Here is a 23,237-nt window from a genome sequence, read left to right as displayed (position 1 = left end):
TTTTTTGTCCTGGGTAGTGCCCACCACAAATTTACTTGCACACGCAGACACTCTTACACTTGTCCTAAAACAGTGAAGCATAATTGTTGGTTAACTTCATTGGTTTTTTAGGTATGCAAATGTGAAATTTCATTGATTTGGTTGTATTATTTAGGTTCTTGAAAGGATCATAAAGGGTGTTGAAAACTTTGGATTCTCCAGCAGTGGGTGGATTGAATCTCCAATAAAGGGTGCTGAGGGTAATAAAGAGTTCCTAGTTTGCTTTCATCGAACAGCTGAGAGAACCACATGCTAGTTTCTTGTACAGAGAATATTCCAATTTTCAACTTGTCAATTTCTAGAAATTGCAAAATTTTGACTTAGAGATGAAGATCATTTTTGTCTTCAAAGAACATGGAGAATCCTTGCTTCTCTAGAAATGAAAGCGTGCTTGCATTACCGTCTGGATCTTGAATGCAAAAGTAGATGATGCCTACTGCCTCCAACAATACAATGAAATGCCAAAAGGCCGGAGGTGCATTCCTGTTCATTTTTGAAACCCTTCTGATGGTACAAGACTACAAGCAACAGTTTTTAAAGGGTAACCAAATGATATAACCAATACTCTTCATGTGAGAAGAATATTTTTATTTACAAAAATAATTGAAGATAGCCTTCTTTATTCAATTATATGGTTCAATGCCTTTCCCTAGTTTTTTTAAGAAATAATTGTATAAAGCCTTCCTTGATAAAATGACATTTCTTCATTTTGCCACCTGAAAGTGTCAGAATTTTAATAGGCGAATATGTAAATCGGAATTGTCAACGGAAGTCAGTTATACCAAAGTTGGAATTGCAAGATGTATTTGATTCGTTTATATCCATTGGATTTGAATCAACTACGGACCAATAGTATAAATAAATTAAAATATTATATAATGAACTATAAAAAACTGTGATGTTGTATTTCATGAACAAAATGAATTGAAAATAATTTTGTAGAACTTCGAACCTATGGCAGTATTAAACACTACAAACTAACCTCATTAATGAATAATTGGATACAATGTAAATTTTAACTATATACGAGCATATATTTTTAAAACAGAATGGATTTTATTGGATGGGAGATGGGTGGATTGGCATTTGATCCAATTATAAACGGATTGAATTCGGATCACTTTGATGAAATCGAGTTCAAATTTGGACAAAGCATTTTGCAGGGAATGAGTCCGGACCTTCTGCCAACAAAACACATTCCAATAGCTTATCAACATGATCAGGCACCACACATCTTGTATATGGCAAGGTCTCACTCTTATGGTGGGTCCCAGTCTTTTATTGGCAGGAGATCTATAAGAGGACGTTACTACATAACGGCAGAGTTATAAATCTAACATTTACAATTTCCAAGATTTCCATCTTATTTGACTATACAAGTTGGTGTTGAATCTTTTCATTAAGATACAAGGTGACTTTTGTTTTAGTTCTTGGGCACAAAGAAAAAGCTTCCTCCTTTGATGACTCTTTAGTAGCAAGTTCGGAATTGGATGAAAAATGCCACAGCTAAAGCGCGGCTATTACCTATGTTATTACATTTAAAACCAGATCGGACCGGATGGTCAGATCGGAAAAACCAGGATCGATTGATTTCATTTCACCCCAAAACTGTTTTTAGCTAAAACCATTGATTTGATCAGTGAATTGCTGATCCGGGCGGTTGAACCATCGATCTGAACGACGGTTTTTAGCCATTTTTTGTTTTGTTTTTATTTTTTATTTTTCTGTTAGAGCAGGTTAGACCGTTCGACCTAGGAACTGGACTCTAGAATAATTCCTTGTTTGGTCCAGTTTTAAATACCTTACGGAAACAATTTTAGGGTGTGATATGCACAAGCACAACATAAATGTTTTTGTTTTTATTTACTTTTTGAAATTGCAACATTACCAAAAAAAAACACTTTTTTCGAAAAATAATGACACGACAAATTTTGTATAAACAAAACAATGCTTTAGAAAGGAGATGGGATCAGCTGTAGTGCCCCCCTCCGCCGATGCCTCCGTGCATTGGGAATATCTCCCCATCACAAGCACAGATGTTCCCAGTGCACGGAGGGGATGGGCAGGGGGCGTGCTCTGGGGGCGATCCGATCACTTTAGAAACCATCAAAATAATGGCCTTTAAAAGAAACAAAACGTTTTGGTGTGGAAGGCATATGATTTATTACACATGATATTAAATTACTATATGAAAACATGTTCTTTAATCCAAAAATTTAGGCAGCATTTGGTAGGAAAGCAAATGCAAAATCAAGATGAATTTGTTCTCCACTCCAATTCAGTTTCACGTTCTTTGGTTTGTTGACAAAGTGTGTAAGACAGTTGAGTGGTTTGTTGACCACTGATTGAACGGTTGCCGCCCGGGTCAGTGGTTTGTTGACCAAGGTTTTTGAAGAAAATCCAATTTTGGGGAAAACAGAACCAGTCACCTGACTAGGTCCCAATTTTTCCAGTCCGACCGTCCAGTCCAGTCCGATTTTAAAAACCATGGTTTTAAGAACCAATTTGTTCTCAAACCAACTAGTTTTGTTTCGTTTTTTGAACTTGGAACAAAAATAACAATTCACATTGGGCACCACTCTCTTGGTTGGAAGTTGGAACAGGGGCGTAGGGTATATAAGATTTGGCATTTGAGCCAGGCTTTTTGTTAAATTTTACATCGTAACGACAGAACAGAAGATATTCCAGTTTGAACAATTATCTCAACTGGATACAGCCCATTTGGAATCAAATAAGAAATCCAACGTGATAAAATTGCGATAAATATATGCCTTATTAACAATCCTCTTGAGGGTTCCATCGAGATAATCCATCATTAACAGAAGATGAAGATGAAACAGGGTATAACTGAGCCTTTTTAAGCATTTCAAGGGGGATTTTTAGACCAACAACCTGACCAACTACCGATAACCATGAAATTAAGTATTTTTCTATGACATACTCGTTGTTACAACTGTCACCAGAAAAAAGTAACTTCACCCACTCACTAGTTCCACATGGATGCAATGTGTACCATGGCCTGTTCAAGTATGGATGCTCCTGCAATTAGTCAGAAAGATGTTCAGATTTTGTTATATAAAAAATCTAATCACCGAGTACCTCCAGATCAACAATTTTAACATTGACAAACAAAAATGCCAAGAAGATGGAACATCTATAAAGTTGAAAATGTTTTTACCTATAAAAAGAGGCAGAAAAGATTTGGTAAATATAGACACCTACAATTTCAGGTAAATAGAAAAAGTAGCATTTTTTTCTACTTTTTTTTGCATGTTTAAAATTCATCTCTCTGTAGAGAATAGGTGGATAAAATTCATGTATGGACAAGAAGATAAAATAGCACAGGAAGCATCAGAACACTGTTGTGTTGCCATGGGATGGAGTAAAAGATGACATCCACTCTACAACTACTAGGAAACAGAAATGGTTTGCTTGTTATAGGAAAATGTACCCGTGAAAGTGGCCATTTTGTTTCCCCTACAGCCCATTTGGTTGCTGAGAAAGAGATGGGATGGAAAGCATCTTTAAGGAATATTCTTTTTGTGATGTGTTTGTTTTGAAGAAAAAACTAGGATGGAATGAGAAAGTTTTGAGACGCGAGTTCCCAAAAGTCTATGTGAGGTCACACCAAAATGGTGCGACCCCACCAGAAAGGAAGCAAGTGAGAATTTTGTCAAGAGCACCATTCCGAGCATCATCTTCCTTTCACATGCCGTTCACCAGTCTTCTCATTGGCCGGCGACTTCTTTCGCTGGTAAGTTCAGATTTGCAATCCTCTTACGATTTCAGTTCACTTTTATACCATTTTTGTCTCATTTCATTGAATGAGTTCCCATTCGAATCTGATCATCCTCTACCTCTCTGTTCGTCCAAACCAACCTCCATTGCCATAAAATACTTGAAGTGCCATTCAAGGTGTTCATTTGAACGTTGGAGCTCCAGATCTGGCTTTCGGTGTTTGCCTCATCTAGATTTGGCTTCCAGCATTTGCTTCATCCAGATCTGGCTTCCGACGTTTACCTCGTCCAAATCCGGGGTTTGCCTCGTCCAGATCTGGCTTCCGCCATTCAAAGTGAACTGTCGTTCACTTTTATACCATTTTTTTATTGCTTTGGCTTGAAATTTGTGATGGCTTTATTATTGTTTTGTTTCAGGTAATCTCAGGCAAGCCAAAGGGATCTCAGGTAATCTCTGTTACAACAGTTTTATTTTTATTTTTTCTTGATTCTTACTCTGTTAATGCTCCATCGGTAAACTGTGCAACTTACTCTGTTAATGCTCCATTGGTAATCTCTTTTTTTTTTTGTGTATGCTTTCTATATGTGATTGTACTCAAAACAGTTTTTATAGGATTTGATATTTGCCTTTTGATTACATAGTGAGTGAAACACATCTATATGAGATCCTTTGAATAACATCGGAATGCTATGTTTGAAGTTTTGCTTTTGAGCATATATACTTCTAACTGCCAACATGCACCTTCTCATGAAAAAAAAAAGTGAATAACTGATCTGAATGATAAGAAAAAAATCATATTTCATTAATCAAATACTATTGTGCCACGTCGTCTCCAAAACAAGTCTTGTGATGTGGGCTTGGAGAATGCATGGATTTGTTAAACTAGGATGGATCCAACAATCCTGTAAAATTTTCTCAGCAATCAAACATTGGGAAACAGGTTTGGTAGGATAACTGGTCTCAACAACCAAACACAAGTGACAGGATTGAGAAAAAAAAATCCCTTCCCATCCTTTCTCGGCAACCAAACGGACCATTAGGTTGTGTTTGTTGTGAGAAGGAAAATTATGAGAAAGTTAATAAATTTCATAAGAAACCTTAAAAACTTTCCCAAATTTTTCATTTTCTTGGTAATTTTCTGATAAACCATACTAAATCCTCAAAGATTTCAGTTTGAGCTCCATTTTGATTCTTTAATGTATCTGGGCAACTCAAAACAGGAAATCTAATACTACACAAGGATACTATAATTAAAGAGAAAAAAGAAGAAAATATCAGTTTTTTTTGAGAAAAGTGTACCTCTTGAGTTATGAATGTCCATTTTGACTCCCTCAATATCTTCAAAGAGTTTGGTGGGAGATCCTTTTCAATGTCGTCTAATGCCAAAGGTTGTCCATCTACACAAACAATTGTGTTATATACAGTGTAAGTATGTATGTATGGATTAGTGTGTTCAAGGTGAGGGAAACTGTTTTCTACAAAGCCATTTTAGTGGAGTATTTTCATTAAGTAGGTTTCCTTGGCAGTTGAAGTGGCAAATCAAAAGATTTCCACAGGTCTGCACATCACAATTTACTAATCTAGCAAGTTTCAGCACTATAGCACAGGCCAGGTGACAAGATAAAATTTTCCCCGCTGGAATAAAGCAATTTGGACGAGTGGAATTTCTTGTACTTTGTATCTGATTGCAAACCAAAAGAATTCCACAAGATTGAGAATCCTAATAATTGATCATGGCAGAATACCACATACAGGACTGATGTGGAAGGAACACTATCCATATACAATCCAGAGGGTTTTATGTGTAGAAGAATTTTTCTGACTTCTCTGGGTCAGAATATGTTAGTTGCACACTACTCTGAACTCTTTCAAGAATAGGGGCTCCTTTTTCTATTTCATACACAACTCCTTTGCCATTACTTATGTGAAAAGAATGGTTACTCGTTTACCCAAATAAGAAACTGCACGTCATGAAATCTATAACATTGGTATTGTATATATTTTTTATGGGAGATCTTTAGACAGTATATTTTGTATTTGATTTAATTTGAAAATGTTTACATACCAGAGTAATATGCACGAAAATATAGCACTGGGACCTTGTAGGAACCACTGTACAATATGTGGAAATCATAGAAATGCACTTCTTCGTCACAGCTCTGAACCTTGTAGACAAAACCAAGAACTTCATTATTCATCAAGAAAACAGATAGAGAAAAGAATCATGATAGTATTATATTTAATCAAGGATAACATTATCTTATTTTTTTCTTTGATGAAAAAAGTTATACATTTGTCAATAATGTTATCTATATCTGTAACAGAGAGCAACCCAGGGAGGGGGGGCAGGGAGAAGGGAGAAATTAACATGAACCGTACCAGTGTGGCATCATCAGTCAATTCCTCCTTGTAGTAACTGGGTTCTTCTTTTGAAGTGCAACTTCTATCAGGATCTTCCTATAAAGTGCAGTTGTTAGAAGACAACATCAATTTTGTGGTTATATATAGGGAAACCAACCTCATCTGAAATAAAAAAAAAAAAGGCAAATCTCTTAAACTACCTCTTAAGGTTTAGGAAATTGACTAACTATACCCCTACTGTTTCAGTATTATCTTAAAGTACCCCTACTGTTTCTGACAATTCACTAAGGGCCTGTTCGTTTGCTCTATAGTCTGACATCTGAAAGTGCAATAGTTACACTAAGAGGTATATTGGTATTGGTGAACTTTTCTTTCCTCTGAACTCTGAATGCAAAGAATGTTGTTCTCAACTCTGAATTCTGAATTCTGAAAATTATCAAATATCTATTTTGACCCCATATATTAGACTTTTTGTTTGTCTTTTTGGGGGTATCATTGGAAAACAAAAAATTGTATGATTGCACTTTCAGAGATAAGAGATATGAGGAAACGAACAACCATTTTTCTCTTAAAAGTTAAAAGATTCCTCTTAAGAGATAAGAATTAAGAGGAAACGAACAGGCCCTAAATCTTCTTTACCGTCAGTGTCCGTTAACGGAAGCATTAAAAAGACTATTTTGCCCATCATTCCTCTTTTTCTCAGTCCTTGTTGGGGTCACCCTTAAAAACCACCGCTGTTTTACAAATTGTAGAGCGTAAGGTATCATAGCAACGACTAAGATGTAGCATAACTTGACTGATCCCTTGGGTGTGACTACAACATTCAAAATGGAGACCGGGTCTTGGGAGCAGTTGGGTATTTGAAGCAAGCTCTTTCCAAAATTTAAACATCTCCTATCAGAACTCCAACCCGCTTTACTGAGCAACTCAAAGAACGTCTGGAATTTCAAGAGTAGAGCATCTGTTATCTCCTCCGAATTCCATTTTAGAGTCCCCTGTTATGTTTTGCAGACTGCAAAAAGAAATTGCAACTAATAGACTGGAGAAGCTCATGAATATGAAGTCAAAGATGGGAAACCAACCAAAACCTACCTACCAGGTTTCATTATACGGATTCAGTTATTGGGTATTCAAACACCCCGTCTTTCAAAGAGAGCTTCTTCTAAACTCCAATGAAGGTCTCCAAGTACACGAAAGCCTCTGTAGTCTGTGGCTGTGTGAAGAAAAAGAAGACTTCTTCTCTGTGTTGCAGGCTGCATAGAATAACAAGAAGAGGAGGTTGTGCCTGAATGGTAAGGTCTCTGGTGTTTCCACACCCTTACTGACCGGAAGAAAACGGACCACCACCAATAACACTATGCCATCTGAAACCCAAACTAGTGCCTAGCGCCTGAATGGTAAGGTCTCTGGTGCAGAGGTAAACCCTCTATTCCTCCTCCATCCTCATCCGGGACCCTCTATTCTTCCTCCATCGTTGCCCAGGAAAATGCAATGGCATGGACTCCGGCTTCTTCATCTCTCTCCGTCCCCTTCTCTCCATCTCTATGATGTGTGTTTCCTAACCCAGTGCAGCTTCGATTACATCCTTGTAAGCCACTGGGAAGCAGCTTTCGGGAACGAGGTGATGCTCAGAAGAGACGATCAAGGCAGGCAGCGGCTGCGGTGATGAAACGAGTTGCAGAGAGAGAGGCCAGAGGTGGGGGGGGGGTCCACTTTGCAGTGGTGGTGATGAAACAGGGGAGAAAACGAAGGGGAAGGAGAAGGAGAAAGAGAAAGAGAGTGAAGGGTAAAATTGGGTTTTAAAAAAATATATGCCACGGGCTGTCACGTGTGTACGGAACTTGACGGATGATAACGGTAAGGGTAGAGCTAGTCAATTGTCAGAAACAGTAGGGGTACTTTAAGACAATACTAAAACAGTAGGGGTATAGTTAGTCAATTTCCTAAACCTTAGGGGTAGTTTAAGAAATTTGCCCAAAAAAATATAGGGATCCTTAGGAACCAACCCCATTAGATCTCAGATAGCATACATTTTCCAAGGAAAGGTACCCCTCTACCTGCAAATGGAAAAGGAGACAAGGAAGTAAAAGAACGAGAATATCAATCTATTGGTTTAAATAAATAGTGCAAAATATTGTCATAAAAAAGCATCAACAACTGACTTCATGAGAAGCAGCCCAGGATGGTCTTGGACAAGGGAACCATGTCCATGGAGGGAGTACATGGTTCATATGTTTCCATTTCTGAGATAGAGCCCTTGCAGCAAAATAAAATTCGCTCAATCTGAGAGTTCCATCCCATGATGAAGCACTATCCATTGTTTGCTTGATTTGAAACTGTTACATTGGACATGGCAATATGTTTGTTATGAGCAAGAAAAGGAATATACTTCCAAGATTAGAAATAGGTGGGTGGATTTTCTGAAAGTTTCAGACTACCCATGCTACTTAAGTTGGATTTATATGACAAAATCATACAACAGTCCAAGATTAGAAAAGGAATCTACAAAGAAGTTCCACTTTCTTTGTATAAGGCTAATAATGCATCATTGATTAAGAAGAAAAACAATCCATACAAAAGTTCTTCTGATGTATGTGAATTCCAGGAGCTCTATTACAAGAAAACGGAGAGTCTAGAATCATACAACAGATTCAAAATATGCCATTGTTTAGAGATTCATTGGATAATGATTCCACAGTCTAGTGAATGCCCTTAATCAGCCACAAACCCAAAATCAGGTTTATATTAAAACCCAGCCCAAGTTTAGGCAGAAGACTATATAAAAACCCCAGACCACTTCCAAACCTAAAACCTAAGTCAGAGCTCATCATGTATCCTATACAAGCCCCATAAAACTTACTTTTGATATCACTTGTTGATCCCTAGCCTAAGAAATATAAATCTATCATTAAGGTGGTTGCAAGGAGCCCCAGAATTAGCAGTTGTTTATATGTATGTAGATATAGTTCTGTAGACATATGCATATCATATATCAGTATTCTTAGAGTACTGCAGTCACCTCTGATGGTGGTAGCTGCTAAGAAGGAGAAATTAATAGTAAGATGTAAATCAGCTCAAAAGAAAAAAAGGTATTTCAATCTGAACAGTGGAAGAAAAGTGAAAAAAAAGATAGAAGAAATCAGAAGAGGAAGAAGATGGTGAGAAAAGAAGGAGAAGAAAGTTCGATCAGTTCCCTTTTCTCCTAATCACTTTTATTAATCTAATCTCAAGGGAATAATTACAAAGATGCCCTTAATGGGGTGGCCAGCTCATAACATAACATAGAAGAATGAATAAACTATTAACAGGCCCATTAACACAAACATAACAAATAAAAAAGATAGGAAATAAAAAGACACTAGGGTCCATTCGGCCCAATCTCTCTACACTCCCTCTCAAGCTGAGGATAGATGTCAATCATGCCTAACTTGCTTATATAATGTAGTAACTTTCCTTTTGGAACTCCCTTGGTTAGGACATCAGGTAATTGTTCTTAAAAGCAACAAATGGCAAGCAAACTTCCCTTGAAGAAACTCTGTCCCGTATGAAATGTCTATCCACCTTAATATGCTTAGTTTTGTCATACTGAACAGGGTTATGAGCAATGTTGATGGCCGCTTGATTATGACAGTATAACATCATCGACTTCTCATAATCAATGCCCAATTCTTGCAAAAGGGATCTAAGCCACAGTAACTCGGACACTCCATGGGCCATTGCCCTATACTCTGCCTCCGTAAAAAAACTAGCCACCACATATTGCTTTTCACTCCATAAAATAATGTTTCATGCCACCATAGCACAATAACGTGAGGTGGATCTCTTGTCATCAACACAACCGGCCTAATCTGCATCTGTATACACCACCAACTTCATATGTCCACGTTTGGCAAAGAGAATACCTTTCCTTGGAGTTCCCTTCAACTAATACAATACCCTTTCAGAAGCCATCATATGGGTATCTCTGGGAGAATTCATGAACTGACTAATTACACTTACTACATAGGAAATATCTAGTCAAGTCATGCAAAGTTACAATAACTTCCCAAAGTAGTCTCTAGAACACTCCCCTATCAGTCAATAATTCACCATTAGTAGTTGTGAGTTTGTGATTTAAATCTATAGGCGTAGAGGTAAGTTTGGCTTCAAATTTTCCAATCTCAATAAGAAGGTCAAGGATATACTTTCATTGAGAAATGAATATACCTTCTTTAGACCAAGCAATTTCTATCTCCAGAAAATACCTTAACTCCCTCAGATCTTTAATTTCAAACTTAGTGTTGAGAAACTTCTTGAGGTTGTGAACTTCCTATACATCATTACCAATAACCACAATATCACCAACATAAACAATAAGAAAGGTCATCAAAGAGTCCCTTTTGTTGATGAAGAGGGTATGGTCAAAGTGAGTCTGTATGTTTCCAAACATGACAAGGGCAGCCCTGAACCTTTTAAACCAAGCTCTAGGGGACTGTTAGAGTCCATAAAGGGATTTCTTTAATTTACACACCTTCCCTTGCATCTCTTTCCCATACAAGCCTGGATGCAGAGACATATAAACTTTGTCATGCAAATCTTCATTCAAGAAAGCATTCTTGACATCAAATTTATATGGGACCCAGTCAAAACTAACTGCTAGGGACAAAAAAACCAAAACTAAGGTCTTTTTTGCCCTACGAGAAAAGATCTACGAGTAGTCAATACCATACATCTGAGTGTACCCTTTGTCTACTAAATGAGCCTTAAACCTCTCAATAGTACCATTAGTGTGGTACTTGATAGTGTATACCCACATACAACCAACTGGTTCCTTCCCCTCAAGCAAATCCACAATGTATAAGTATTGTTCTTATACAAAGCATCTATCTCAATCCTCAAAGCATCCCTCCATTCTAATGTAGACAAGGCTTCTTATAAAGATTTAAGGATGGCTTGCAAAGAAACAGAGCCTAAGAAAGAGTAGTAGATAAGGGAAAGTAGATTGTAAGAAAGGTGTTTGGATATATAGTGAGTTATACACTTTCGTTTACCTTTTCTAATAGCAACAGGTAAGTCCAAGTCTGGAAATGTAGTGGAGGAAAAAGAAGTCTGACATGTTACCTCTTCAATGATGGGAGATGCAAGAGGTTTAATTGGATGTGTGGGAACAACTTTCTCGTGTTTGAGCCTTTGTTGTTGATACCACTTCTAAACAATGGGATGAGAGACAAAAGTGGTAAGAGGAGGAGGAGGGGGAGTAGGGATATGTGAAGGAGAACAAAAGGAGCAACTGAAGAAACTCAACAAAAAATTTAACGGATAGGAAGAGGAATAGTAAACTCATTAAGAATAAGAGGATCAAACAACTTAATGGAATGCTCTCCCTTGGAAGGAAGGTTGTAGAAAGGAATGGACTTTGCAAAAAGTGGCATCCAAAAAGACAAGGTGGTTGCCACTGCTTGGATCATAATAGCAATATCCTTTCTGTGTGGAGGCATAACCCAAGAAAATACATTTACGGGCCTTAGGTTCAAACTTTTGCTTTTGATGGCTAGAAATGTGAACATAACAAGTACACCCAAAGACCCAAAGAGGAAGAGGCAAAAGATCCTCATTAGGAAACAGGAGACTGATTAGTGATTTGAAACCCAAAACTCGAGAAGGCATACGGTTTATGAGATATGTGGCAGTAAGAACAACATCCCCCCAAAATTTTATTGAAACATGGGATACAAAAAGGAAGGCTACCTCACAAGTAGCTTTCTCTTTTATTTCTTCTCTTTTTTTTTATCAGTAAATATGTATTTTATTAAAATTCAGATTGTAAGCAGTTTATACAACTTGATGATGGGACTGTTGATCCCCTTTAATCCCTCTATTCACCCCTCATTACAGTGTAGCCCAAAATAATTGTTGTCTCAATGCCCCTTGTTTTGCTAATCCATCAACTAGCCCATTTGCACTTCTTGGTACCCATTTAAATTCCGCCTCAACCTCCTTTGCAATCTTCTCCACTTCCCTAATCACATGTTTAAACGCCCATGGGGTGTGGCTACTATTTGTTGCCCATGAAATTACTACTTTTTTTCTTCTTTTCTTTCTTTTTCTTTTCCTTTTCCTTTTCTTTCCTTTCTTTCTTTTTTCTTTTTTCTTGTCTTTTTATATGAGGTGTGCATGAGGCCTCATGAAAAAAAGCGTATGAGGCATATGCCTTAAAGGTGTCAACGCCTCTAGCCTACACCTCAAGGCGTTCTGGGGGCGCCTTGCTTGGAGGCGCACCTCTAAGCATATGCCTCCCACGCCTTTTAAAACACTACTTGGGATTGAGTTTGAGGCAAGGACTCAAGCCATGAATAAAGCAATTACAACCAAAGAATTTGAGAAGAAGACAAAAAAAACGGGATCATTAGGGAAAAGAAGTTGATGAGGAGATTGAAGGTGAAAAGTTTGTGAAGGAAGCTTGTTAATGGGATACACCATTGCTTTAATTGCATCTCTCCGAAAACAAGTGGGCACATGCATCTGGAAGAATACCCTCGAGCAACTTCAATCACATGTTTGTGTTTTTCTCTCTGCTACACCATTTTGTTGTGGAGTATGGGAGCATGTGCTTTGATGAATTGCTCCTTTTTCTTCAAAGAAGAATCATAGATCTTTTCGAAGTACTCCTTATTATCTTGATGATGACCTTCCCATTACAGTTCGAAAAAGAAATGGGAAATGTACTACCTATCCCATCACTAACTATGTTTCTTATGCCCTTTCACTTTCCTACTATGCTTATATTTTTGTCATTTCCTATGTTCCTCTTCTTCATAATGTTATAGATGTAGTGTAGTCCCCTTGATGGAAGGATGCTATGAACCAAGAGATGGAAGCTCTCATAAAGAACCAAACTTGGGAGATTGTTCCACTTCCTGAGGGTAAAGTCCCAATGGGTTACAAATGGGTGTATATAATTAAACACTGGGTTGATGGCTCAATTGAAAGATACAAAACTAAGCTGGTGACAAAAGGGTACACCCAAACATAGGGATTAACTATCAGGAGACCTTTGCACATGTAGCCAAAATGAACTCTATCCAAGTGATAATGTTTCTTGCTGCACACCAATCATGCCCTTTGTACTAGATAGATGTGAAGAATGCCTTCCTCAATATTCATTGAAAAAAAAAGAAAAAAGGAATGCCTTCCTCAATTGAGATCTTCAAGAGGAGGTCTACATGGATCTTTCCCTAGGACTAACCTTCCCTAACAATGAAGGGAAGGATTGCTATCTGAAGAAATCCCTTTATGGGCTCAAGCAATTTCCTAGAGTTTGGTTTAACATATTCAAAAAGGTTGTTTTTAAAATTGGGTTCACTCAATCACATGCAAATCATACTCTATTCATAAGAAGGGTTAATGGCCTAGTGACTCTACTAATAGTGTATGTTGCTACCATTGTTGTCACTGGAGATGATAGCTCTAGAATAGTCCAAGTAAAGTCATTTCTTGCTTCCAAATTTGAGATAGAATATCTTGAGAAGCTCAAATACTTTTTCAGAACTAAAGTGGCAAGGTTAAAGGAAGGGATCTTCATTTCACAAAGAAAGTATGTGCTTGACCTCCTTCATTAGGTTAGCAAGTTGGGGTGCAAGCTAGTTGAAACTCCCATTGACCCCAATCATAAACTAAGTGTTGATGGAGACATTCTTCCAGACAAAGGTGTCTACCAGAGACTAGTTGGTCACTCTACTTGTCCTTAACCAGGCCTGATTTATCCTATGTCATAAGTGTGGTGAGCTAGTATATGTATAATCCCAAAACTTCACATATGCAAGAAACCAACAAGATTCTTGCCTACTCAAAGGGGTGCCTAGGCAAAGGAATTTTGTACTCCAACCATGGGCATCTCAAGGAATTTTGTGTGCCTTTTGTTAAGTCAAAAGATCAACTTGTTGATTGTCTTACCAAAGGCCTCCACAAGTCGAAGGTTGATAGAAACCCAGGCATGCTAGGCATGATAGATATCTATGCTCAACTTTGAGGGGGAGTGTTGAGATTATGTATTGTGAGAAAGGGCACTTAGGGGCATGTATGCAAATTTATTTGTCCTTCCATTTTATTTGTATTTTATCACCCATTTAGGGGCATGTATGCAATTTTCAACATTAAGTTATGTTAGAATATTAGAGTTATGTTCAGCTGATAAGAGTTCTTATTAGCCCATTCTTATGTTTAACTTATCTTGTAACTGGGCTTGTGTTAATGGGCCTAATCCTGTTTAATGTTTAAGTCATCTGGGTGTCCCATCACTAATCAGGGGCATCCCAGCAATTTCTTGTACCTTGTACTATATTCATCTATAAATAAAGAACTGGTCGACTGGCTAGTACAGTTCGACATTCTCTTCTTTTCTGTCATACTCTTTTCTTCCTTGCTACTTCGAGTATAGCACTTCAGATTACATGGTATCAGAGCATTAGCTCCTTCCTGGTTTCAGCAGGCGCACTCTCTTCTCTTGCTGTCTTTTCATCTTCTCTTTTCCTTTTCTGGGTTACTGCAGTGAAGACCTAGGAGTGTAAGAGAGTAAAGCAAGTTCGAACCTAGGGTTTCTCTTGGTTGTAGGACTCAAGAGAAGTAAGACCCAGAAGTAGATGTCCTACTAGATTATCTCCAGCAAATAGTAGCTATTGGGCTACTAAGAGAGGTCTGTATAGGACAGACCTAGTTGAGGACTGTTTTCAGCAGTCCTAGCACTAGCCGAAAGAGGGAGAGCTTCCTCTACAGTTGCAGCTTCGTGCTCCAGCAAGACTTGCGCAGAACAAGTGGTAAAGACTTAGCCTTCTCTACAGTTGCAGCTTCGTGCCCCAGCAAGACTTGGGCAGAACTGTGGTAACTTCAGTTACAGATTCTCTTCAGGTCGGTTATCAGTCCTACTTTGTGAACTTCAGTTACTGCACTGCACAGTTACTTCAAGTTGCACAACAAGCCCTAACTGAAGTAACTTCAGTTACTAGCACTGTGAACTGGTTCAGTTACAGCCCTGTACTTGCTACTTCGGCCAGTCCTAAACAGCACTGCACAGTAACCGAACTGTGAACACTTCTACCAGCACAGTGAACACTGTGACCACTTCAGCCAGTCCTAAACAGAATCACCTACAGCACTGTGAACAACTCTTGGACTGAAGTCAAGATGTCCTCACTATCTGGTGAAGTTTCCTCTAGAGATAACAGACTTGTTACAAGGTCCTCAAACCTGGAAAACCCTAATCTGCACAGCTTGCAGATTACAAGTGTGCTGCTAGATGAGTATAACTTCAGAGAGTGGTCTGTCTCAGCAATGCTGTTCATTACCTCTCGTGACCGCACAGGCTATTTGGATGGAGACAAGAAACAACCAGAAATTGGCAGTCCTGAATACACCGTGTGGCATAAGGAAAATGCCACAGTCATGTCTTGGTTGCTGGCCTCTATGACTCCTAGGGTGGCCAGAACTGTTCATCACTTCCCCACAGCTGCTAAAATTTGGGAGAAAGTATCTAAGACATATGGCCAGAAAAAGAACAATGCTAGAATTTACAGGCTGAACCAAGACATTGCAGCCCTAAGGCAAGGAGACATGTCCGTGGCAACCTACTTTGCAACACTGGAAGGCCTCTGGGAAGAGCTTGACCACCATTTGATTTTGGATTGGGAAAATGCTAATGATAAGGGGAGGCATGATAAGCAGATTGAGGAGGGCAGAGCCTTCAAGTTTCTGGCGGGTCTTGACCCTGTATATGAAGGTATAAGGTCACAGATTCTAGGGAGAGATGAATTACCTGAACTTCACCATGTCTACTACCTGGTGAGGAATGAAGAAGTAAGGAGAAAGGAGATGCAAGTTGACTCCCAGACACAGTCAACAGAACAACCTGGAGAACATTCAGCCTTAGTCTCCACTAAGGGGAATAGATTTTCAGACAAGAAGTCCCTCAAGTGTACACATTGTGGTGGTGAGAAACACACAAAGGAGAAATGTTGAGTCCTGTACCCTCATCTGAAGCCAGCTGCTCTGAGAAAGGACAAAAGGCAACAGAAGGGCCACACAGCAAGTGGGAATCTTGCCACCAACAACAGTAGTGACAACTCACAGAGTATTCAGATAGTGTCATCTTCCACCGCAAGGCAGGCTGTCGACTCCTCTGGACCAAGTACTTTGGGCTTCACAGCTAGTGAGGTAGAGGTTCTCAGTCGGGCATTAGCCCGTCTGAAGAACAATTCTTTAGCTTCCACCTCTCTTGCCAAATCAGGTACAGCCTCTGCATTTAGTGCATCTAGTTCCATTAATTCTACCTCTTGGGTGATTGATTCTGGAGCCACTAACCATATGACACATATGTCCTCCTTATTCTCCACATATCATTTGTTGTCTGGCCAGGATAAGATGAGAGTAGCTGATGGGTCCCTCTCCACCATCTCTGGAAAGGGGGTGGTTGACCTAAGCAAGGATCTCTCTCTTAAATCAGTCTTACATGTTCCTAGTCTTACCTCAAATCTGTTGTCTGTTTCAAAGCTTACAAAAAACTTGAACTGCAGTATAACTTTCTTTCATTCTCATTGTGTCTTCCAGGACAGATTGACGAGGAGAACGATTGGGAGTGGTCATGAGTATGGGGGCCTCTACTACTTTGATGAAAATGTCAGCTCAGCCATGCAAGCTTCTACTACTAGTCCGGAGAGTGTGGAGTCAATAGCTAGGCTGCACTTGTGGCATGCTAGGCTAGGTCATTTGTCCTTTTCTTCCTTAGCAATGTTGTTTCCCGAATTATGTAAGGGCATTTCGAGTCAGAGTTTAATTTGTGATGTGTGTCAAATGTCAAAACAATGTAGATCAATGTATCCAATTTCTAGTAATGAAATTCAAGCCCCTTTTGACTTGGTTCATTCTGATGTTTGGGGTCCTTCACCCATTGTTTCCATTAATGGCTTCCGACCATTATTCTCGGTGCACTTGGATTTATCTGTTGAAAGGACGTGAAGAAGTTCCCCGGATAACTATGATGTTTTGCAAGATGGTTGAAACACAATTTGATAAAAAGATCAAGCAATTTCGTTCAGACAATGCAGTTGAATACTTTGAAAGATCCCTGAACTCATTCATGGAAGATGCAGGCATGTTACATCAATCATCGTGTGCTTACACCCCTCAGCAAAATGGGGTCGCTGAGTGCAAGAACAGACATCTATTGGAGACAGCTCGAGCCCTTCTTTTCCAGCACAATGTGCCCAAGCAATATTGGTCTCAAGCTGTTCTCACTGCATCATACCTGATAAATCGGATGCCATCTAAGGTACTGGGTATGAAGACCCCTTTCTCTGTTTTGTGTCCCACTCTTCCAGAATTTCCTCTTCCCCCGCGGGTTTTTGGTTGTACATGCTTCATACATGTGAAAGATCCAAAGAAGACCAAGCTGGATCCTAAGGCTACAAAGGGAATATTTTTGGGGTACTCTCCTACGCAGAAGGGGTATAAGTGTTATGATCCTGTCTCCAAGAAAAAATATGTCACCAGGGATGTAGTCTTTTTTGAGTTTCAACCCTATTTCGAGTCTTCTCAGAATCCTCTTCAGGGGGAGAGTAGTGGGTTGGAAGAGGATTCTCATTCTCCCTTCTTTTTTGTTCCCATTTCAGCACCTTCCACTACTACTAGCTATAACATTCCGGGTCAACCTAGTGAGACTTCCACTGTGCCAGTTGCTTCTCCAGATTCGGCTGATACTTCTGAAGGTTCCAGTAAACAAGAGAAAGAGATACTTACATACAGTAGAAGGAAGAAGGCCCCTCAACCTCATGATTGCAACCAGTTGAACTCAGATCAATCTGTCTCTGCAATCCAAGGTAATTCTGATTCACTCAATTCAGATTTGGATCTTCTTATTGCTCTCCGTAAGCCTGTTCGTTCTTGTACCACTCGGCATCCCATAGCCGATTATGTTTTTGACTCACACTTATCCCCTGCCTATCATTCCTTTGTGTCTGCTCTTTCCTCTGTATGTGTCCCTTCCAGGTATTCAGAGGCAACATCTGATCCAAGGTGGAAAGAAGCCATGAATGAGGAGATGAAAGCCCTAATGAAAGCAAGGACATGGGAATTGGTAGACCTGCCAGAAGGGAAAGGCACTGTTGGGTGCAAGTGGGTATTCACAGTAAAGCACAGGGAAGATGGGTCAGTTGAGAGGTACAAGGCCAGACTCGTGGCAAAGGGGTTTACACAAAACGAAGGAATTGACTACAAAGAAACCTTTGCCCCGGTAGCAAAGCTCAACACAATCAGGGTTCTACTGTCACTAGCAGCAAAATTCTCTTGGGAACTTCATCAGCTGGATGTGAAGAATGCCTTCCTAAATGGTGATCTTCATGAAGAGATATTCATGGAACCCCCACCTGGATATGATGTTGGAAAGAAGGTATGTAAACTAAGGAAAGCATTATATGGTTTGAAGCAATCTCCCCGGGCATGGTTTGAGAGACTTTGTTTGGCCATGAAGAAAGTAGGGTACACTCAGAGCAGTGCAGATCATACATTGTTTACAAGGAGACAGGACGACAAACTTACAGTACTCATTGTGTATGTGGATGATATGGTGATTACTGGAAATGATGTGAGAGAGATGAAGAGGCTGAAGGAGTTCTTAGCTTCAGAATTTGAGATCAAAGACCTGGGAAATCTGAGATACTTTCTTGGAATTGAAATTGCTAGATCAAGAGAAGGAATCTACATATGTCAAAGAAAGTATGTGCTAGATCTCCTAGAGGAAACAGGCATGATGGGGTGCAGGCCAGCAGACACTCCAATAGAACCAAGCCATGGATTACAAGAATCAATGGGTGAGGAATACTGTGATAAGGAAAGGTACCAAAAGTTGGTAGGAAAACTGATATACTTATCCCTTACTCAGCCAGACATTGCCTATGCAGTGCATGTTGTCAGTCAATTCATGCACTCACCAAAGACCCCTCATATGAGAGCAGTGGAAAGAATCCTCAGATACTTGAAGACTTGCCCAGGGAAAGGAATTTTATTCAGAAAAAACAGCAGACTTGAAATTGAAGCCTTACACTGATGCTGATTGGGCTGGGTCTGTTGGAGACAGAAAATCAACCTCAGGTTACTGTACATTCTTGGGAGGAAACCTAGTCACATGGCGTAGTAAGAAGCAGAATGTTGTGGCTAGATCAAGTGCAAAAGCAGAATACCGAGCTATGGCACACGGGGTTGCTGAACTCTTATGGCTCAGGACTCTCCTTAATGAGCTTGGTATCAAGACAGAGGGTCCTCTCAAGCTGTATTGTGATAATAAAGCTGCTATCAACATTGCCAACAATCCTGTGCAGCATGACAGGACAAAACACATTGAAATTGATCGACACTTTGTCAGAGAGAGAATTATTTCAGGAGAACTCTGTGTGCCTTATACTCCATCAGAGATGCAGATTGCAGATGTATTAACTAAAGGGCTGGCATCAACGAAGTTCAGGGACATACTTGGCAAGCTAAACATGATTGATATCTATGCTTAGCTTGAGGGGGAGTGTTAGAATATTAGAGTTATGTTCGGCTGATAAGAGTTCTTATTAGCCCATTCTTATGTTTAACTTATCTTGTAACTGGGCTTGTGTTAATGGGCCTAATCCTGTTTAATGTTTAAGTCATCTGGGTGTCCCATCACTAATCAGGGGCATCCCAGTAATTTCTTGTACCTTGTACTATATTCATCTATAAATAAAGAACTGGTCGACTGGCTAGTACAGTTCGACATTCTCTTCTTTTCTGTCATTCTCTTTTCTTCCTTGCTACTTCGAGTATAGCACTTCAGATTACAAGTTAAACGAAAATTTTCTAGGTGTGAATTCACTCGATCTCGATTCTCCCCAAACTCTTTATTTCCAACTGTTTTCCAAGTCAAAAAAAGGACCTGCTACTAAAAAAAATCCCTACTTGGGTGAGGTGATACAAGGAATGCTTCTGACCTACATAAAGAATTCTACAAAGAAATCTAGATAAAAAAGATAAGGCAGAGTAGATGCCACTCAAGTTGGTTGCTTCAACCTTATGCCTCAGTGTGGGAGAATCAACAGATCACATTTTCCTTCACTGCAAATTCACCCAAAAGATTTGGTTCCATTTTTTGAAAATGGCAGGTTTCAGTTGGGTTATACCAAAGCATGTCAAGGACTTTCTACATCAGTGGCAAGGAACAGGCTTAAGTAAGAGGGGTAAAATTTACTGGCAATCAGTGTTACACGCAGCATTGTGGGGTGTATGGGATGAAAGAAACAAAAGGCTCTTTGACAACAAATCAAGGCCCTTGGAGGAGTTAATTTCAGACATCTCTTATCTGTGCAACCTCTGGGAGGTGAATTCTGATCTCTTCAGAGGAGTCTCAGTCAATGACCTCAACAGAGATGTTCACCTTTTCTTATTTCTCCCTCACCTCCATCAACCACCCTTGAGAATTCCTAGACCCATCAGTGAAGGTGTGATGATCTTAAACTTTGATGGAAGTGCCTTAGGGAATCCTGGATTAGCTGGTATTGGAGGAACATTAAGAGATGAAAGGGGCAACGTCGTTTGGACTTTCAGCGGTCCTATAGGCATGGCAGATTCCTCAAAGGCTGAAGTTATGGCTGCCCTCACAGGAATCAGAATAATAAAAAGTTTGGGATTTCAAAATATAACCATTGCAGGTGATTCAGCAAATACAATAAAATGGTTAAGAGAAAAGGAAGGGGGACCATGGAGATTAAGTCACTATTTAGAAGAGGCCAGGGACTCTTTGGAATGCCTAAATGTAAAGTTAGTTTGGATTCCTAGGGAATACAACCATACAGCAGATGGCTTAGCTAAATGTGGTGCGCTCTTAGAGCATCTATATAGCGACAAACTTCCTCCTTTTGTAAATTGTAGGGGTTCTCCCCCTGCTTTGTACACCTCCTCATGTATCTCGTTTCTTTTTTTACCAATGAATATTGATTAACTTTTCTCAAAAAAAAAAAAAAGACCTTAACTGTCTTAGAAAGGGGGAAAACCTATCTCCTAACCAAATGGACCTACAAATGAAAAGTGATTAGCTGAAACTATAAAGAGATAAGCTTTCACTTGAAAAGGCTGGAATCAACTAAGACCCTCTTAACATGCTTCTATAAAAAGGGTCTTATTGACAAGGAAAGGATAAATTTACATTAAGTTGAGAAGAAAACCAGCAATATGTCACAGAAATTTTAAGGACCAATATTGTAATTGTATATTCAAGCAAGAATGGAGAATTCTCTATCAAATCAGCATCAGAATTCATGTTTGATATTAGATGCGCTGATAATCATTCTAATCATCAGGAATTCCAAGTGTGGAAAATTGATTGCCCTCCAAAAGTGCATATTTTTCTGCAATTAATCTGCTTAAACAAACTGCAGGTTAAGAATATTTTAAACAACCAGGGCATGAACATTGAAGTAGGTCGTAATTGGTTTGGGCAGCTTGAAACAAGAGAACACTTTCTTCTAGAGTGCAATTTCACACAGGGAGTATGGAGACTAATGGGACATGGAGACAGGCACCAACGTGAGGAAGCATCTCAGAGATTACAAGAGATTCAAGCTTGGTATTTGAAGGGAGTTATACCAAACACTTAAATTCTTTTTGTGATGTGGGAACTTTGGAAAGCTAGAAACCGAAGACTTTTAACAATGAGATGGCACATCCACAAGAGAATCTTGGAAAAGCATGTTTAATAGGGGAAGAATTCAAACTAGCTACCAGATGTCAATCTAAACTTAATGTGCAGGTGAAGCAGCAATTCAAGAAGCCACAACAGATCAAATACAAGGGACCGGAAACAGAGTAGATACAAATGAATTTTGATGGATCAATAAGACAGAATGGGGATAATGCAGAGAGTAGAATAGTATTCAGGGACTCAGAAAACAGGTTCTTGGGTTTAAGTTTGGCCTGCCAACGATGCTCAACGAGAGTAGATATTAAAGGAGACAATACTATACTATACCAATAAAAGGATTGAAAATACCATTAAAAAAGTGAGGATGATACCTAGACTGATGGCAAGAACTCAGCGAGTGCAATTAACAATTTGAAGATACTAGAATAAGGCACGTTTTCAGGGATGCTAACAGAGCAGATCATATGGCAGCCCTTAGTCACCAATATTTAGACATGGCTATAAGGATCGGAGATCCCCCGGATTCATTGCAGGCCATCTTAGAGGAGGACATCTCAGGCAGATGTTCGGTCAGATTTGTAATCGGTCTGGTGTGGTGGTAGTTTTCTTTTCATGTACTTGCAAAAGAAATATTGCGTGTGAAAACAAAACAGAGACTGAGAGCTGATTATTACTAACTAATTCAATCAGAAGTTAATTGGAACAAGAAAGATTACTTACTCAAAAAATAAATAAATAAATAAATAAGAGATCCGCAATGGTTATTACCAACTAGATCAACGGAACAAGAAATATCGCTTACGAAAATACCGAAGACTGGGAGATGATTGTTACCAACTTACTTGTCTCCTTCGCCTTCTCGACAACACTGGCGCCTATCAGAATTTTGAACAAAGCAGAGATCGACTGAACCAGGAAAAAGGGCGGCAGAAGAGCCAGAAGGGCAGAAACGAGTTCGGGACGCCTGACAATTCCTCGATTGGTCGGAGTCCTAACCTCCTACTAAGACAGCGATGTTTTAAACAGGGTAAAATAGTAAAATACTACTACCCCTAAATTTTACAAAAAACTTATTTAACTAACTCTTGTGTTAGGCGTCAAAAAAAAAAACCTAACCCTTGTGTTCTGAGAGTGAGGAGAATTGGATATGGCAAAAAGTACTGCAACGAACTGAAAATTTGATTCTGAAGATGTAGAAGTAATATATATATATATATATATATAGCGGGGATCTATATGATAACATAAAGGGAAAATCTGAAAGATTTAATAATTTTATTTACTATTAATTAATATTAAATTAATAATTAAAATTTATTATTAATTAATTAAAAAGATTTAATAATTTTAATAATTATATTTTGTATTTAATATTGATTTTCGGTGTGAAAAAATCAAAAGCTTTATTTAAAAC

The 23,237-nt window shown here is 39.0% G+C and overlaps 2 protein-coding genes and 1 pseudogene across 10 annotated transcripts in view; 2 read left to right on the top strand and 1 right to left on the bottom strand.

Annotated features, from left to right (window-relative positions):
- LOC104593366 (uncharacterized) overlaps positions 1-840 on the top strand; it is a 38,667-nt pseudogene extending 37,827 nt beyond the window's left edge. Inside the window, exon 10 of the transcript XR_016078950.1 lies at positions 155-840. The product of XR_016078950.1 is annotated as an uncharacterized LOC104593366 (transcript). The remainder of the gene's footprint in view (positions 1-154) is intronic.
- Positions 841-2,771: 1,931 nt separating this feature from the next.
- ATG10 (autophagocytosis-associated family protein) lies at positions 2,772-23,003 on the bottom strand. Of its 6 annotated transcripts, none has more exons than XM_019197073.2 (8): positions 22,658-23,000; positions 22,195-22,440; positions 8,301-8,474; positions 8,145-8,195; positions 6,157-6,234; positions 5,843-5,942; positions 5,077-5,174; positions 2,772-3,078 (listed from the first exon to the last, which is right to left on the bottom strand). In XM_019197073.2, the coding sequence occupies exons 3-8, from the start codon at positions 8,454-8,456 to the stop codon at positions 2,815-2,817; spliced, it is 747 nt and encodes a 248-aa protein (XP_019052618.1). In that variant the 5' UTR covers positions 8,457-8,474; positions 22,195-22,440; positions 22,658-23,000; the 3' UTR covers positions 2,772-2,814. The 6 variants fall into 6 exon arrangements, with proteins under 6 accessions (XP_019052618.1, XP_019052617.1, XP_019052621.1 ...); XM_019197072.2 differs by having other exon boundaries at positions 22,666-23,000; XM_019197076.2 differs by lacking the exon at positions 22,195-22,440 and having other exon boundaries at positions 5,843-5,936; positions 22,666-23,003.
- LOC104593368 (HhH-GPD base excision DNA repair family protein) overlaps positions 3,146-23,237 on the top strand; it is a 29,788-nt gene continuing 9,696 nt past the window's right edge. Inside the window, exons 1-3 of one of the 3 annotated variants that reach the window (XM_088891738.1) lie at positions 3,146-3,793; positions 3,944-4,111; positions 4,194-4,223. In XM_088891738.1, the coding sequence (XP_088747864.1) occupies positions 3,551-3,793; positions 3,944-4,111; positions 4,194-4,223 (441 nt within the window). In that variant the 5' untranslated portion in view covers positions 3,146-3,550. The remainder of the gene's footprint in view (positions 3,794-3,943; positions 4,112-4,193; positions 4,224-23,237) is intronic. The other 2 variants (XM_088891739.1, XM_088891740.1) reach the window with 2 other exon arrangements.

Source organism: Nelumbo nucifera, chromosome 7 (assembly GCF_055504915.1).
Source record: "Nelumbo nucifera cultivar China Antique chromosome 7, China Antique-T2T, whole genome shotgun sequence".
In the NCBI taxonomy this organism is placed as follows: Eukaryota; Viridiplantae; Streptophyta; class Magnoliopsida; order Proteales; family Nelumbonaceae; genus Nelumbo; species Nelumbo nucifera.
This window is presented reverse-complemented; position numbering and strand designations above follow the sequence as displayed.

What these genes read in the sequence shown, in the direction of transcription:
- ATG10 (XM_019197075.2), bottom strand. Translation starts at nt 8,456, where the DNA reads ATGGATAGTGCTTCATCATGGGATGGAACTCTCAGATTGAGCGAATTT. An exon ending in CCTGGGCTGCTTCTCATGAA is followed by an intron (nt 8,196 to 8,300) that starts GTCAGTTGTTGA and finishes TTCCATTTGCAG; the next exon opens with GTAGAGGGGTACCTTTCCTT. An exon ending in TTTTCGTGCATATTACTCTG is followed by an intron (nt 5,175 to 5,842) that starts GTATGTAAACAT and finishes TTGTTTGTGTAG; the next exon opens with ATGGACAACCTTTGGCATTA.